General features: G+C 39.7%; 2 protein-coding genes across 2 annotated transcripts; one reads left to right on the forward strand and one right to left on the reverse strand.

The window, feature by feature from the left end:
- The first annotated feature begins 2002 nt into the window (after positions 1-2002).
- LOC128483342 (galactose-3-O-sulfotransferase 2-like) lies at positions 2003-10880 on the forward strand. Its single transcript, XM_053459505.1, has 3 exons — positions 2003-2102; positions 5592-5880; positions 9925-10880. The coding sequence occupies exons 2-3, from the start codon at positions 5701-5703 to the stop codon at positions 10774-10776; spliced, it is 1032 nt and encodes a 343-aa protein (XP_053315480.1). The 5' UTR covers positions 2003-2102; positions 5592-5700; the 3' UTR covers positions 10777-10880.
- A 2430-nt stretch (positions 10881-13310) lies between these two features.
- Positions 13311-15691, reverse strand: LOC128483304 (aquaporin-12-like). The gene is made up of 3 exons (XM_053459454.1): positions 14966-15691; positions 14281-14397; positions 13311-13794 (listed from the first exon to the last, which is right to left on the reverse strand). Exons 1-3 carry the CDS (start codon positions 15570-15572, stop codon positions 13607-13609), a joined length of 912 nt encoding a protein of 303 aa, XP_053315429.1. The 5' UTR covers positions 15573-15691; the 3' UTR covers positions 13311-13606.
- Between the last annotated feature and the right edge of the window lie 1711 nt (positions 15692-17402).

Here is a 17402-nt window from a genome sequence, read left to right on the forward strand (position 1 = left end):
ATAACCTGAAATTCTAATTAGTGGCTGGGAAATTCCAAGTGTGTGTCCCATTGAATACTAAATATCTAAGATATGTACTGATGGCAGGTGACGCATTTTATCTGCGAAGATGAAAGGTGTGCTGACAAAATATGCCAAAGTGGAGAAATGAGAATGTCAAAAGTCATTTTACAATTCTAGGGGAAAATGTTATCAGTTTTATATTAGCACAATTAATTTAATTACATACCGGTAGTTGAAAAAGGAGAAAAAAACAAAGGGTGGAGTCAGATGGAAAAAAAAAAAAGGAGGGAACAAAAAGTACATATTTGAACACCATGAAAGAAAAAAAAAGAAAGAATGTATTATTACCACAAGAACACACGAGACAATAAGAAGGTTAAGCAACACGAGAAAGCATTGATTCCAGAATAAAAGAGATCATCTGACGTTATGTCATACTAACGTTTAGAAGAATCAGAGTTTTTGAATAATGATGATACTGACGTGGTGCTGCAGGTAAGAATGCAACTCATTAACAATATTCTAATTTTGATAATACTACAATTACCTGCACAATGTATGCTTGAATTTTCGTTTCCGACTGTGAGAATTTTTTTTTTTTACGCTAAATTTTGGGTATCCTATATAGGGTTCTTTTAGCAAAAATATGATTAAAATTTACATTTTAAATTATAGTCGGTGGGCTTGGCAGTAAATACTTCAATGTTTGTGCTAATATATTAGAGGGTTTGTGTGTACATTTGTGTATTTTCTGTAAAAACATTTTTCGCACTAACTATGACATCATGTAGCAAGTGTAAATAAAAACATTCAAAAATTAGTCGTATATGAAAGACCAGGGGAGCAATAGTTGCCTCAGAAGACAATCGGTTGGTATGTTATAGTTTAATGTATCGAATTATATTTTATTTTACATGATAAATGATCAGTGATGTTTATGTGACCTTTTTTTTGCTGCTTGAAATAAGATCTCAAGAACATTTATTAAACTTAACTAACATTGGAAATCTAAACATTTGTACTGATATCATATCTGCCTTCATTAAACAACACTTTTTGTCCTTGACACCTAAAATGAAAACACAACATATTGGCAAATAAGAAAAATACACTTTGATTTGTCAGTAGCATGCTCAAAACCTTCATTAATAGCAGAGTTGATTGAAAGTAAAACGAATAGCCGCAGTTATTATGGCAACCAAGAATATAAAGGGATAATAGGGTATTCAGTGTAGAATAGTTGAAAAATTGTACCTTTTATAAAATAGCATTAAATACATAGAGTTACTACAAACTAATAAAAAATGCTTGATAATATTTGCTGGTTGTTAGAGGTTTCACAAAGAGGCCAACGAGGTAATAGGGCATCACAAATGTTCCTGTGCAGAAAATACCAAGTAATACAGAGAGAAACGGCCAACAGTTACATTGTCACAAAGCCTTTGACTATAGACTTGGAAAGGTAATACTTTTTGGGGTAATTATGAGCTTTTATTTATACCACTTTATGATACTTCAATACCATCGGAAATGTGATTTCTCGTAGCTGACTCATGTGCCAAATTTTTGTGATCTGTAGATACACGTATCCATTCCGAAAGGACTAATTATAGTAACACGCATATAGTAACTGGGTTGACGTGTAAAGTCCAGTGACGTGTTTATCTAATTAAGCACGAGTGTGCAGGAGAGCTGCAGTTTCACCTCGCTAACTTCATTATGCATTAGGAAGGTTACATCTACAAGACGGACTGAGTTGTGTAATCGCAATTATTTATAGATGAATTTTACACCACCCGCCAATCTCTTTTTGCAGGTGAAGCTTACTTTGGGTGGTCCATAATGTATAATTCATAATAAAAACGGCATCCTCCTTGCATACCCCTGTTTTTGTGAATAAACCCCTTGTCCTTTGTTGTCACGGATGAGTTGATTACTGTAAGAAATGTGTAATTTTCTCAATGATTACGTAAATGTTTTCTTTTTAATTATATGTGCAGGAAAATTTCACGCCCGAAGACTTTTGTCAGTGCTCTTGTAATTATCGGGATAGCGTCCGTGTACATCTTACAAAATAATATTGCGTGTGCGCCATTTAGGTAAGTGACGTAGTGGATTGTCGCTGTGTATAATGTGTTCATAGGCAGAGCCGGCCTTAGGTGTTCTGGCGCCCTGTGCGGACTACTCCTCTGGCGCCCCCCCATCACAAAAAAAAAAATAATAAAAACTTGTAACAAAACCCCAATCACTATATACTACGCCAAACATTGATGTGGTGTAGGCCTACCACTTCATTGTCTGGCTTAGTAGTAGGGATGCACCGAAACGAATTCTGGACTGAAACCGAAAGTGCAGCATTTACCTGGCCAAAACCGAATATGACCCCCCCCACATCATAAAGAAATCTAACACTTTTATTTAAAGTAAGTAACACACCAAAATAGGACAAAACAATTAAATAACAATATTATATATATATATATATATATATATATATATATATATATGATTAACATCAATCACATTCCTATCATGCCCAGGCATACCCAGATGTACTCGCAGACTTGGCATGATAGGAGTATGATTGCCCTATCTACCCCTTCTCACTCCCTTCTGCCCTATCTACCCCTTCTCACTCCCTTCTCCCTATCTACCCCCTTTCCCCTGCCTGACTCCCTTCTCCCTATCTACCCCCTCCTAACTATCTACCCTTCCCCTCTTTGAAGTTCACTTACCTTTCAGGAGTCCTGCGGTGGGGGTGCAAGGCCTCTGCCTCCCAGCTCTGCCACTGTATGGAACAGTATAGAGTGATGGGAGTTATGATGTACTTTTAGAGCATAATTAGATCATGAAAAAGACATTGGAAATGGTACATCATAACACCCATCACTCTCACACACTTACCAATCCACACATATACCAATCCACACGCATACCAATCCACACGTATACCAATCCACACACATACCAATCCACACGTATACCAATCCACACGTATACCAATCCACACGTATACCAATCCACACATATACACCAATCCACACATATATACCAATCCACACACATACCAATCCACACATACTAATCCACACATACTAATCCACACGTATACCAATCCACACGTACACTAATCCACACATATACCAATCCACACATATACAAATCCACACATATATACCAATCCACACATATATACCAATTCACACATATATACCAATCCACACATATATACCAATCCACACACATATATACCAATCCACACACATATATACCAATCCACACACATATATACCAATCCACACATATATACCAATCCACACATATATACCAATCCACACATATACACCAATCCACACATATACTCATGCACACATATACCAATCCACACATACCAATCCACTCTCACTCTCACTGAATGCTTTCATACCTTTCCTCTTTTCTCCTTACAGCTTCTTTTCCTCCTCTTCTTCAGTTCTTCTGTCTTCTCTGTCTTCTTCCGGGTCAGAGGGCACGGACAGCGGTGGGCGCGGCTTCAGTGCTGTGCGCCGGGATCTGACAACAAATCCCGGCGCACAGCAGCTGTTGCCGCGCGGATCACAAGGGAGCCTGCTGGGAGATCCTTGAACCGGCTTAAAATCACTCAAGGGAGCCGGAGGTCTGTTAAAGACTTCCGACACCGCTCCCTTGCGAGCCTGCTCCTCCAGAGGCAGACATTACTGTCCGTCTCTGGAGGGGTGCCGGGTGCCCCCCTGATGAGCGGACCGCCCCCCCCCCCGTACGCTACTGGCGGCAGCGGACCCCGCGGCGGCGCCCCCTGGAGTGTGGCGCCCTGTGCGGTCGCACAGGTCGCACACCCCAAAGGCCGGCCCTGTTCATAGGATCTTGTTAGGTGTAAATTCTACACAAACTGAAAGAAATCAACCTGATGATGATAATAAAATTATTATTTTGGGAGATTAGAAGATATGGCAGTCAGCACTCCCGTCAGAAATTTTGGGGCCTCTTACAGAACAAATGGTCTGGAGCTCCTTTCATAGAGGACTTCCTCTTCCACACACGCACACCACCAAGATTTTCTCTTCTACTCATCTATTTTGGTGAAAATATGGCACAGGCAGGCTGCTTGGGACACTGATAAGATGTTTAGGGACAAATAGGGCACAGACAATCTGGGGGCACAGAAAAGCTATTTGGGTACAAAGATGGCACAGGCAAGCTGTTTGGGGGGCATATATATACGGTACAAACTTTCCCAAATCAAAACAAGCAGATTCAAGGGCACCTCATAGGCAATCCATGAGTACAGAATAGTGCAAGCGTTGTCCAGTTAAATTAAAAGCTTTAGTATCGCATCATAACAGCATGAGGAGAACAGTGTCTCACGCGTTTCATCTTAGCAGGCTTAATCATAGACAAAGAAAACAAGAAAAACATCCAAATATATAGCAAACAAAACACCTGTTGGAAGTTAGGCATACACCCTTCTTCCGTGTGTGCCTGAACACATACATGCTTTTCTAGGAACACATTTGATTCCATTTTGAGTCCATCTTCTCCAAAACTCTTCTCAATTTATGGTCTGCTTTTAAAATACGGATTTTATTCTGAATAATATCCCTAATCTTCTCAAACCACTGACTATAGTCAGTTATGAAAAATGAAGTATAGTTATCATTGTTTTGCGATCTGTCAGTTCTAGACATAATTGGACCAGCATCTAGTAGGGTGTTCCTATGTCTGCATTTTGCTTTGAGATACGCTCTGTTAACAAGTTTCCATGGATACCCGCTTTGTGAAAATTGTACCTAACTTCCAACGGTGTTTTGTTTGCTATATATTTGGATGTTTTCTTGTTTGTTTTTTTTGTCTATGATTAAGCCTGCTAAGATGAAACGCGTGAGACACTGTTCTCCTCGTGCTTTTATGATTTGATAACTAAGCTTTGAATTTCATCCGGATAATAACAGCAGTATTTGCACTCATTGATTCCCTATGAGATGTGCATGAATCTGCTCATTTGATTTGTGAAAGTATTTACTGTAGTGGAAGGAGACGCCATATTGTGCGGCACTCGGTGGGAGTAGGCCACTGGTAGTGGGTGTGGAGAATCCGGGGCTGCTGAATACTGCCTGTTTTTCATTTGTTTCAGCATATATGGTATAGACAAGCTGTTTGGGGACAAATATGGCTAAGATAAGCTGTTTGGGGCACAGGCAAGCTGTTTGTGGCAAAGATGGCACAGATACATTTTTTGTGGACAAAGATGACATAGACAAGCTGTTTGAGGAGATATATGGCACGGACAAGCTGTTGGTGGGCATGGATGGCACAGACAAGCTTCTTGAGGGTAAAGATGACACTGACCAGCTGTTTAGTATATATTAAAAGATTGACTATGTTTTCTCATAGATATGAGGGGCATATTGTGATTGTGAGTGCAGACGGCCTCAATTGGGAGGCTGGCACACAAGTTAAGTTGTGTGCGGTCATCACTAGTGTTAGCCAGGAGCAGCAGCACCAGAGAAGGAAAAATACAATACCGTATATATTTGCGTATTTGTTCATTCATATTTGTCTGTCTTTTTAAGGTTTTCCCGACAAATAAAGACTGGCCAGGGTAGAGAAAATGCAACCACATGCCAACCAAAGACACACATTTTCTTCTTAAAAACTCACAAAACAGCCAGCAGCACAATCATGAACATACTGTTTCGCTTTGGGGAATATCGCAACCTAACATTCGCCTTTCCCACCTACCAACAAGCACAGTTCTTCTACCCCTCATATTTCCAATCTACGTATGTGGAGGGTTTCTCAAAGGACAGCAAAAAGACATTCCATATCATGTGCCATCACCTGAGGTTCCAGCTCTCTGAGGTATGTCCAGTGGGAACGTTGGCATTTATTGGTAAAATACATAATCTTAGACACTTGCACTATTAATCACTAAACAATATATCAATAAGAAGAAAAATAAAAAAGATACTAATATCAAGAACTTGTCTTTAATAAACAGGTGTAAAGTAGACATAAAGTTGTACAAAAAAATTGTCATTTTTTTTTACATTTGTATAATATTCATCAGTGCTTCTAGTGTTCATAAAAGGGAATGTGAACATGATACATGTGCTCTGAGTTTTAGAAAGTAGTAAGTATAGTCTTTATAAGTAGCATATGTAGACAAGGTGAGTCCAAGATAGAGAGGATTATGAATTAATAATCACATACCCTGTGTGTATCTCTACATCTTCCCACATGAGGAAATTACAATTCAAAACTGATAAAGCTAACACGATTGTGGTTCTTGATTCTTTGTCTTACAAAGGTGAAGCTTTGAGACCCGCTTCATATACAGTTTTAAGTTGTGATCCAACTAGTGTTTTTTTTAAATTGACGTAAACTCCTAGTGGATATAGGTTTATGTGATTGTTGCTGAGTTTTTTGTGGTTGAATATCTGACGGTACCTATTCTATTCTATCTCTTACCAAAAGTACATAAAACCTTTCGGAATCCCCCAGGGAGATCTATCATCTCCGAGAGTGTGACCCCTAAATGAGAACCTTTCCCAGTTGGGGGGATTACCATCTCCAGGGTCTTGTTGCTGGTCTGCCTGGATATTTAAGGGATACTAATCTTCTTTTACAGATCATGGGCAAAATCTTTTGGAAATCCAACTATAAGTGGTTAACTAAAGACGCAGTATCTTTTTATTCATGCATACCATGTACCGGTATGTAAAGGGCATTGTGGCTGTTACGTTTTACTAGCTATGATTCCGCACTAACTTATTTTCTAATACGGTTTTTGTTTACCCATAATTATTTTGTTTTTGTTGAATATTTTTATTTGCAACCGCGTGGAACTGCAATGTGAGCAACATTTGCCCCATCATATGCCGATCTGATTCAGGCAGGATGCCAGCATTTGCGAGGGGTATCAGTAATCCTTGTACGGCAGGATTTGTACATTTATTTTTGGTGACTTGAATAAGTTGAAGTCATCTATCGTACTTTATTTCAGGTACATTGATGAATAGATTCTTACCTGACAGAGCATTGAACTGGAAGCTTTTTAATAACAGTGACTACAACTTAAAATTTGCGAATTTACAAATGTAATATTTCATTTATCTATAATACATTATCTGGATGTCACACAGATGTGTACAGGAAGCCTAACTCTCAGAACACCTTGCCACCCTAAATCTATGAAAGTACCGTATATTCCTTAAAGAGAGGGTTATCCTCTCGATATCATCCTTACAGAGAATAGAATGGTGGACCAATTTAATTAGTGATACATATGGGGATAAAGACAGGCAACTATTACTTCACACATTTATTATTACCACCTATAGTGTGTAATTTGATGAGATCTGCCATATAGTGAAGAAACATCTTCCGATTTTACTTGTCGATGCCTGTCTGGAAACCACTGTCAGAAACAGATGTAATCTCTTGGCTATAAGAGCCAAAACGTTAGGTACTGTGCTATCTCCTAGTATGTTTACATCTACCACTAATAGTAAGCCTGTTCCTCCTAGTTGAGGGCACTTGGTAACCTTTGGTTGTGGTCATCGAGTTTGTATGCGCTGCAGTTACATTAGTGTGGGTTCACAATTTTCCGCTAAGATTACTGGATTTCAGTTTGACCTAAAAACGTGTGTTAATTGATGCAATAAAAATGTTGTCTACCTGGTCAGACTTGCAGACAGTTTAAATGCAGGAATATTTGCATTCCATCAAAGTTAAGAATACCAGTTCTCCCACTGGCATACACTTTCCGTCCCACCGAGAGAGGTCAGGAGCATTCGGATGTTAAACCATTGAGTGGGTTAGAACACCAGCCAGGGGTGGTGACAAACATGGACCGCTATGTCAGCCAGAGGTCTATTGGAATTTTGTATTGGAGATCAAAGAACACCAGGGTCTAACCTCAGAATGGGATGTGGCATTTTTCTTTTACGTCTCTGTGCAGTGTGGTTCTTTAATTTATATATTTTTAGGGCCTGGACACTTCCACATGATCTTGTATGTACTTTTGATATAATTAAAGTTTTGCTGGTTCTAAGTGTATTGGCTAGCAATTCATTCATTTTTGAGTTGGCTAAAATCCAACTTTGTAACATTTCAGAACAGTTAATTCCCTCAGACTGAGAGAGTATACGGCTTCACGCATAGCTGATTGCAGTGATATGACGCTGATTTATTCCCCAGTCTGGTTGGGTCCCCATTGAGATCCTAATCCTTATATTTTACTTATTTTCAGTTTACTGTACAACAGAATGGATTTCCATCTCAAGTTGTTTTTTTCATATTCGTAGTACTGTTGTTTAAGTATTCTTACCTAATGAATTTTATTTTATATATATATTTTCATTTGCATATTTGGGTATGTACAAGTGTTTATAATAATAATAATTATAATAATTATTATAATTATTATTATCTTTTATTCATCTAGGCAGAGCTTAATTTATACATTGCAGCTGTGCTTGCGTTTGCTCTGCATATTTATATCTGGGCATATTTAATGGCGGTTGACCTATGAGTAAGTCCTGTTTGGACGAAACCCGTCAGGTTGAGCACTAGCTTGGTCTTGATCTTTGCATGATGTTATGGTTTTAATTTTGGCTTAATAAAAGCTATGTTTCAGCACTGAAGACTTCAGGCTCTGCTCTCCTATCTAATTGCAGATCAGCTGTAGTCCTGTTTATTGTTTCCGGTATTTGACAGACACAAGACTTGCACAGATTACATCAACAGGATTTGCCCCAGCGCCTAGAATACACACAGATTGCACAGATCTCGGGTCTCCTCTCAGTCAGGACTTCTTTCAGTCAAGGCTCCCCTCGGTCTGGCTCACGTGCAACCCTTTTTTCATTCTATACCCAAAACAGAAACAGTAATGGATAGGCTGTCAAAATACACACATCTGCTTTACTCTTACAAATGGCTGCCCATAAACACACATTATACGCATTCATAATTCCCTCTACACATAAGCATCCTAGCTTACACTTCTCCTTGTATCCACACAATTGCTTGCCCTTAAACGTACTTGCCCGAAAATATACTTTCAAAATGCACACACTCTGTCTCATTATCTCTCCCCTTTCTCCCCATCTGTCCCTTTTCTCATTAACCCTTATCTCTCCCTTCTCTTTCACTCTGTTCTTGCTCATCATCTCTCCCTTTTCTCTTGATCTCTCCTCCTATTTCTACTTTTTTCTCTCAGACTAACATACTCAGACACAAACATACACACAGCTCACATACCCTGCAAAGCCTCAGCATGCTAGGCAGGGTCACACAGACACAGGCAGACGTTAGCACATACACACTTAAACACTCAGACAGACATCCATACCCAGGTACACTCCCAATAACATACCCAGGCAGGCACACACCAATGTTCACACTGCTCACTTACTTCGTTAATCCTCAGCCTGTCTTTCATGCAGCTCGCCCTGTGAGCGCCCTATGCCAGCATCTGAGTGGTAGAGGCTAATATAGTGAGGTATTTTAAACAAGAATGGGATAGGCATAAAGCTATAATATTTTTCACAATTCTTGGCAGATTAGATGTCAGATACAGTGACATCTCCAGCTTTCATATTTAGGGGGGCAAGAGGATCCAGGTCCCTTGCAGCGCTGCGGGGGATCTGCATCCTAACCCTGCTGCTTACTCGCAGCAGGGATAGATGAAAACGTAATAAAAATACCTGCCTGGCACCCGGAACTGCATGTCCCAGGCGTCGGGCGACACAAACTGTGCATCCCTGGCCAAAAACCCTGAACCCAACATTATTTTGATGGAGTAAGATATGGTGTTATCGGCTAGCAATCCCAAGGTTAATGAAGTATTGGGGGATTCTTTTTTTGAAGCAGTTGTTATAACATTTATGTATTTTTTGATAGGTGGAAAAGGTGATGGACAATCACACATTCTACTTCACAATTCTACGAAACCCAGTCTCTCTCATGGAATCATCTTTTGCATACTATACAGCCATGGATATATTTTCAAAAGCCAGAAGCCTAGAAGACTTCATTAACAACTCATCTTACTTTTACAAAAGCACTAGTGAAAGCAGCCACTATGCCAAGAACCTAATGGTGTATGATCTAGGTTTTGACCACAATGGTCCAGAATCGGCAAAGCACTTTAAGATTATGCAACAAACAGTGGAGACAATGTTTGATCTAGTGCTGATCTCAGAATACTTTGATGAATCTTTAGTGCTCTTGAAGGATGCCCTGTGCTGGACATTTGATGATGTGCTTTCATTTCCACTTAATAGTAGGAAAAACACCACCAAGGTGGTCCTCTCTAGTGAAACTCAAGAAAAGATCAAGAACTGGAACCAGTATGACTGGCAGCTGTATGTCTACTTCAACAGGTCTTTCTGGAACAGAGTGGAAACATTTGGCAGGCAGAAGATGCAGCAAGAGGTGGAGGAACTTCGGACGAGGAGAGATCAAATGTCTCAAGTTTGCTTGCAAGATGAGGTTGATCCTGACCAAATGCGAGACAAATCTCTGACACCTTTTCAGGCAGGAAGAGCTAGGATTGTTGGATACAATTTGAACCCTAATTTAAATAAGACTTATCAACATTTGTGCCAAAGATTGATTACCCCAGAACTTCAATTTAGTGAACTGTTGTATAGGAAGCAGATGAATAAAACATTGCTAAGCAGAAATAATAATCCCCATAAAAATCGGAAGACTAATTTTAAGTTATCACAAAACAGACTGAAAAAAATATGAAATATTTATATTATATAGAATGGCATTCACCTGGATAAAGGTACCTGGAGTACCCTGTGTGCTTGTTTTGTTTTCAAAGTGTGTGTAAATATGGTAAAGTAGAAGAGGACCCTCATAACTTTTTCTGGGGGGGGTGGCAGGTTGTCTTGACTGCTTTTTCTAGAGCGTATCTGTGACTCACCATGGCCAATATTAAGAAAATTCTCCTAATGATTTGAATTGTGTTACATATTGAATACTTACTGTTTAAAAAAAAAAAAGGATGTGCTGAAATCATTGCAAAATTGGCAAACTTAATTCATGACATCATGGTACTGATTTGTGCGTCTATAGAAGATAAATTTCACAAGACACTGGAGACTAAGGAAATCTTGCAGACAAATAAAATATAGTCTGTTCTCCTACATATGTAGCTATAGTTAATTTATGCCTTTATTTAGCGACTCTCTATCTTCTTTGTTCCTCTCTTGAGTATGGTTCTTACACTCTCAACATTTCTTTTCCAAAGCAATGTTTGGGCCTCCAGCTGCCCCTCTAAATGACATCCCTATACATAACAATGTTTTCTGATAAGAAATGTTATTAGAACAATTTGGTGTCCACCTTTACTCTGTCTTTTTATTTTAATTTTGTAAATTAACGGACCTTTTAAAATTCCTTAGATATATCACCCCTATAGCAGTCCATCACAACGTTGCTAAAGACTAATATACATGCGTTCTGTTAAATCAACAAATATTGCATAGAGTGAATCTACTGTTAAAAAATAAAACAAATGTCAATATTGCAACAGTAACCAGTTTAATTCATCATTTTTAGTCTCAAAGAGAGTGTCTGCAAAGTGTAGCACACACAGTGTTAAATTTAATGTAGAAATGACTAGACTGCCATCTAGAGGCGGTGATTACATCAGCTTAAAACAACCAAAATCAGTGGATTTTATGGACAATACATTTTTTTTTTTAAATCCAATAATTCATATAGAACATTGTTCATTTTGATTATTAAAAATTAGACTTAATTGATTTAAGGATCCATATGGTTTCAACACCTCCAGGTATAGACTGGCTTTCAGGCAAAGCCTTGCTGGATGGTGCCTCCAAAGTACCTTTATGGTCGCTTCCGTGGCAGACCCCATCGATTAGTGGGACGCTGCCAGCTCGATAAACGTGGCAGCACACTGCAGAACTGTAAGAGCATATGTTGCGGCCACATAAGTTAGACGCCAGTCTTACCATGCCCAATTTTAATTGCCGTTCTGTTCCTAGATACTTTTCTCAATAAGTGCACGACTGACATTTAAATGTAGCCGTCTATATTGGTGACAAGCTGTTACTTCATAGGTACTGAATTTTACCTATACAATCTGCTGGGAAATGTATAGATAACAGTAAGATTTATTAAGTAACACCATAAAGTGCAACTTGACACAAGTGTCGGTAGCAAAGTGAATGCATAAAGTACCCACAAGAGACACAAGTTTGTGGATGAGTGTGCTCTTAAATGTGCTGTGCCACACTGAGAGGGTCTCTTAAAATATCCTCAGATAAGTGTTACATCATGTAGAGAGAAGTAAAATAAACCAACTATTTTCATTTTCCCCATAATGCTCTGTCGCTTACCTGCAAAGTGCTACCGACCCTAATATACAGTGACAGGGAGTTATGATGTGTCACAGGAGTGATGAGTGAGAGGTGTGAAGTATTTTGAGTGATAAGTGTGAGGGAATGAGGTCCCTTTAAACTAGAAGACCTTAAAGGTAATGCCCCTTCGCTGATGTCTGGTCTGGGCTGGTCTGCTTACCCATCTCTGATTAAAAGCCTCCACTGAAATGTTTCCAATGAGAAAGCACAGCAAAACGGTATGTTATTTTTAGAAGCCAAACAAAAACAACAAATTAACCCCTTAATGACAAAGCCCGTACATGTACGGCTCAAAATGCATTGTTTTCAATAGTAGTAGTGCATAATATAAGAATCAAGAAAAGTTGGGGAAAGTAACCTTCTATGTGGGACAGCAGTTACTATAAAGTAGTTATAGCCACAAAACCCAACATTCTTTCTTTTGCATACAAATCTGTACTTTACAATTATTTTTCAGTCTTGGCATTAGCAGTACAGGACATAATTATATGTGGTTTTATTAAATATGGACAAGAAAAAGCCCGATTGAATAAAGATAGAAAAAGAGGCTCTGGTCAACTAGAAAGAGTAAACCATCACAAAGGGCTTAGAATGACTTATAGCATGACATAATATAATATATATATATTTTATATCTGAGACAAACATCTCAACTAAATCAAATACTTCCCTTATAAAAAAACACACATAATGCTAAACGGTGACATACAAGAAACACCAATAGGGTGCAGATCGCCCTTTACATTTTGGATCAGAAAAGTGGAATGAAATCTATATTCCAGGTTTAAAGTTTGAAGTTTTGCAGGACTAATCTAGTCAGACCACAAAATGTGCAGCTCTAATTACTGTGCATTTTCTACAGCACAAGAAAAAAGCAAATAAAGGAAGAAATGTGACAAATGTAACATTTAATTAGAGAAGAAAACACATAACGAACAATACATTCCAGCAGTTTGCTACCATTCACACAGGTCTCTTCCCTATTTTACAACAATTGTGTCTCTTCATCTGTATCAGAAAATACAGTTCATATAATTAACCAAGCACTACTGAAAACAGACGGCAATGCTGGCAACACATACTCATTCTAGTCCACAAATTTAATATGGTTTTGTAAATGGTTTGTGTTATCCACCCCTAGAATAGCGATTGCTCTGTTATTCAATTATTTCCTTTGGTACAACGTTTCATTTTGGTTGTATGGCTTTACTTTTCTTCTTGGAGAGTGATTTGACATCATCTGAAACCTTGGCTGAAGACATCTGGAGTGCTTTTCCCTTTGGTGTTCTGTATTTACCTTTCTGAGTATACAGCAAGTTCTTCTGGAAGAGCAGAGGGATATTACCCTGATAAAGGAAGAGGGCTAGTACCATCCCTGTAAAATATAAACATTCTTTAGTTAAAGGTTCTGGCCCCAAAACACTGCTAAATAGAATTATAAAAAAAAATTGGATCCACATGGTCATTGACTGACATTGCGTCTATAGTAAGGATGTTTACGTTTCCTCACGGTATTAGCCTCAACCAATATCTACCACCTTCTCTGTAAAGAAAGACTCATTTTATTAACATGTGGATAGAAGATACAAACGCAGACAGCTAGAGAAGTACAAAACTTAACTGCAAAACAACAAATGCAATTACTGCCATTAAACCCAACACACAGCAACTATGAAGCACAGCTAGTGGTCGCCAAGCAGTTGCGTGTTGTGAACACTACGTTACAGACAGAATCACAGGATGATTTCCTTGAATAGTATCAATGGCATTAAGTCATCTCTGGATCATTTATGTCCCACTTCTGTTATTCAGTCTGCCAGTACCCGTCATCTTTTACTTTAATCGATTTGATTTTACTTACCAAGAAAAGCTCCACCCCAGTAGACCACAACATACTCCTGAAGGGTATTTCCAGAGCAATGAAACGTTACGGATAATGCCAGCATGGGGTTAAAGAAGGCACCTGTATATGGCCCACCTGAAAGAGTAAAATAAGAAGGTTGGCAAAGCAAGCAATGTATACTCTATACCAGCGGCTCTCAACCTGTGGGTCGCGACCCCTTTGGGGGTCAAAAGACCCTTTCACAGGGGTCGCCTAAAACCATTGGAAAACACATATTTCACAATATATCATTACATAATTTTATGGTTGGGGGTCACCACAACATGAGGAACTGTATTAAAGGGTCGCGGCATTAGGAAGGTTGAGAACCACTGCTCTATATTCTACTTCAGAAAACTGAATTCCCTGCTGTTTCCAAAGTACCGATAACACTTACATGTGTCTTCTGCATCACCTATGCCCATTACTAGCCAAACTCAATCATCCACCATGCCAACCTTTGACTACAAACCAACGCGACCTTTTCTTCCCTCTCCTTTGTCAATTTCAATGTCTTTGGTGTTGTCAAAACACAGTCGTAATCTTGCTGCATAAAGCATTTAAATACATTTTTATTCTAGTATAATCCCAGATTATTTTATTTTCCATCTGTTAAAAATAAACGTTTAGAGAAACTTTTACCAATGAGATGATGGCTTCTTACCTGCATACACCAGTAAGGTTACTGTAAGGGCTACCACCGGAACCCTGTACATCAGGCTTGTTCTCTGAAAGCGAAGGAGCACCAGGTGATAACAGAAAGCACACAGTCCTTCCACAAAAAAGCCCTGAGCAAGTGAAGTTAGAAGAGCAGAACTGCATTCTTGTGCCATCATGTTTTGGATCATGTGAAATTCTGTCAGTTCTAATGCCCAATAATGTTTGGTCAACACCTTGGCAGCTTCCATACCTGTGTATTGAGCCAACAGTTTCGCTACAGTATCTGTAACAGGGGCATCCCGCAGAAGGAGATCCTGAAGAGACACACCTGAGTTGGCAGATGCCCCATCAAATGTAAATCCATGAGCCAGAAACAGCAGAAATAAGAGAGTCATAACTACATCAGAACCAAAACCACCACCCCACATCCCAATATCTGTTAACACCCGGAGCTCCAAGCAACAGGCACATAACTGGAAGGAGCTCGCCAGCTCACTCACAGTACACCTGTAAAGTCTGGAAGGAAGTAGTTTCTTGGCTGTCCATCGAAGAATGTGTGAAATGACTACTACAGAGACAAAAAACCCAACCAAAATGTTTAAGCCAGCCATGCTGGAAGCAAATGGTTGTGAATATTAATACTAGACGTGTATACTCGTACCAGAGTCTAGGATAGGAAAACGTGGCCCAATCTGAGACCAGACATTTCAAGGACCCATGTGGGAAAGACTGCAGGTGTGCACCACACGCTAATTTGTCTATGTAATTGTAAACCAGTTAGCTGATCGGTTACTTTAGTTCTTGAAAATGTGATGTGGAAACCAGTATACACATGTGAACCAATGGATTCATTTATAAAGTATAAGGAACTTGTAACCCATGAAACTCATATGCTTTGGCAAAACATATACACTATATGGAAAAAGTATTGGGACACCTGGCCATTGCACCAACAGGGATTTTGATTACATTGCATTCTAAACACATAGACATTTATATGTAGTTGGTCTCCCCTTTGCAGCTATAACAGCTTCCACTCTTCTGAGAAGGCTTTCCACAAGATTTTGGGGAATTTTGCCCATTTATCCAGAAGAGCATTTGTGAGGTCAGGCACTAATGTTGGCCTGGCTCGCAACCTCGGTTTCAGCCCATCCCAAAAAGTGTTCGATGAGGTTAAAGTCAGGGCTATGTGCGGAAGTTCTTCCACACCAAACTCATCCAACCATGTCTTTACGGACCTTGCTCTGTGTACTGGGACGTAGTAATGCTGGAATAGAAAAGGGCCATCCCCAAACATTTCCCACAAAATTGTCTAAAATGTCTTAGTATGCCCCCATGAGCATACAGACATATGCAGGGTCTTTGGCGGTAAACAGACATTCATATGATAGGAATCTTTAGGATAATCAGAGATATTGACATCGATATTGCTTATCACGTGTACTTCACCTTTGAAATTCCCTGATATTTTATGTTGTGTTTATTGCGGTATTCTCTGCTCATATTCATTTGTAAAGATGATCAATTGTTATTGACAGCATTCTTAAGGAATATGCATAACTACACCAGAGAATTAACCAATGAAATCTTTATTAACTATGCAGGGCTAGTCTAGTTGTTCTTGAGGAAACACACTTGGGCTTGCCCTGCACAAAGCATAATTTAGACTGTTAGTTAAAACTCGCTCCCCCCTGCAGATTCAGCTAACGTAGTAAACAAGGCTTACAGATCACGCTCTATGACAGACCTGGGCAAAGCACGGCCCGCGGGCCACATCCGGCCCGCTGAATAGCTCGGACCGGCCCGCAAAGAGTGTCCTGGTGACTCACCAATGAGTCCGGTGTCAGCAACGGGAAGCAGCGAAACTACCGTAGCGCTTCAACTCCTGTGTTGGAAGCGTTTGTCTCGGGTGCCGGCGCTTTACGCTGGGCGCCGGCATATGACGTCAGCGCTCAGCAGTGAAGCGCCGGCACCCGAGACAAACGCCTCACGCTTCCAACACAGGAGTTTAAGGTAAGTGACCGGGGCGGGGGGGAGATCCTGAGAAGGGGGGGTTAGGGAGTTAGAGGGGAGATCCTGAGAAGGGGGGATTAGGGAGTTAGAGGGGAGATCCTGAGAAGGGGGGGTTAGGGAGTTAGAGGGGAGATACTGAGAAGGGGGGTTAGGGAGGGAGGTCTTACTGTGTGTGTGTGTGTGTTACTGTGTTTGTGTGTGTGTGTCTTACTGTGTGTGTGTGTGTGTGTGTATCTTACTGTGTCTGTGTGTCTCACTGTGTCTGTGTGTGTCTTACTGCGTGTCTTACTGTGTTCATAGCTTATTCAGTTATTGTAATAGTTTAGCCCATTTTTTAGCTCAAAATATTTTTTCCTTTTTTTTCTCCTCTAAAATCTAGGTGCGTCTTATCAGCAGGTGCGTCTTATAGAGCGAAAAATACGGTATGC

Source organism: Spea bombifrons, chromosome 3 (genome assembly GCF_027358695.1).
Source record: "Spea bombifrons isolate aSpeBom1 chromosome 3, aSpeBom1.2.pri, whole genome shotgun sequence".
NCBI lineage: Eukaryota > Metazoa > Chordata > Amphibia > Anura > Pelobatidae > Spea > Spea bombifrons.

Coding starts and splice junctions, on each gene's coding strand:
- LOC128483342 (XM_053459505.1), top strand. CDS start 5,701: ATGAACATACTGTTTCGCTTTGGGGAATATCGCAACCTAACATTCGCC. Junction 5,881..9,924: donor TGAGGTTCCAGCTCTCTGAG/GTATGTCCAGTG, acceptor ATTTTTTGATAG/GTGGAAAAGGTGATGGACAA.
- LOC128483304 (XM_053459454.1), bottom strand. CDS start 15,572: ATGGCTGGCTTAAACATTTTGGTTGGGTTTTTTGTCTCTGTAGTAGTC. Junction 14,398..14,965: donor AACCTTACTGGTGTATGCAG/GTAAGAAGCCAT, acceptor TTACTCTTTCAG/GTGGGCCATATACAGGTGCC. Junction 13,795..14,280: donor CTGGGGTGGAGCTTTTCTTG/GTAAGTAAAATC, acceptor TATATTTTACAG/GGATGGTACTAGCCCTCTTC.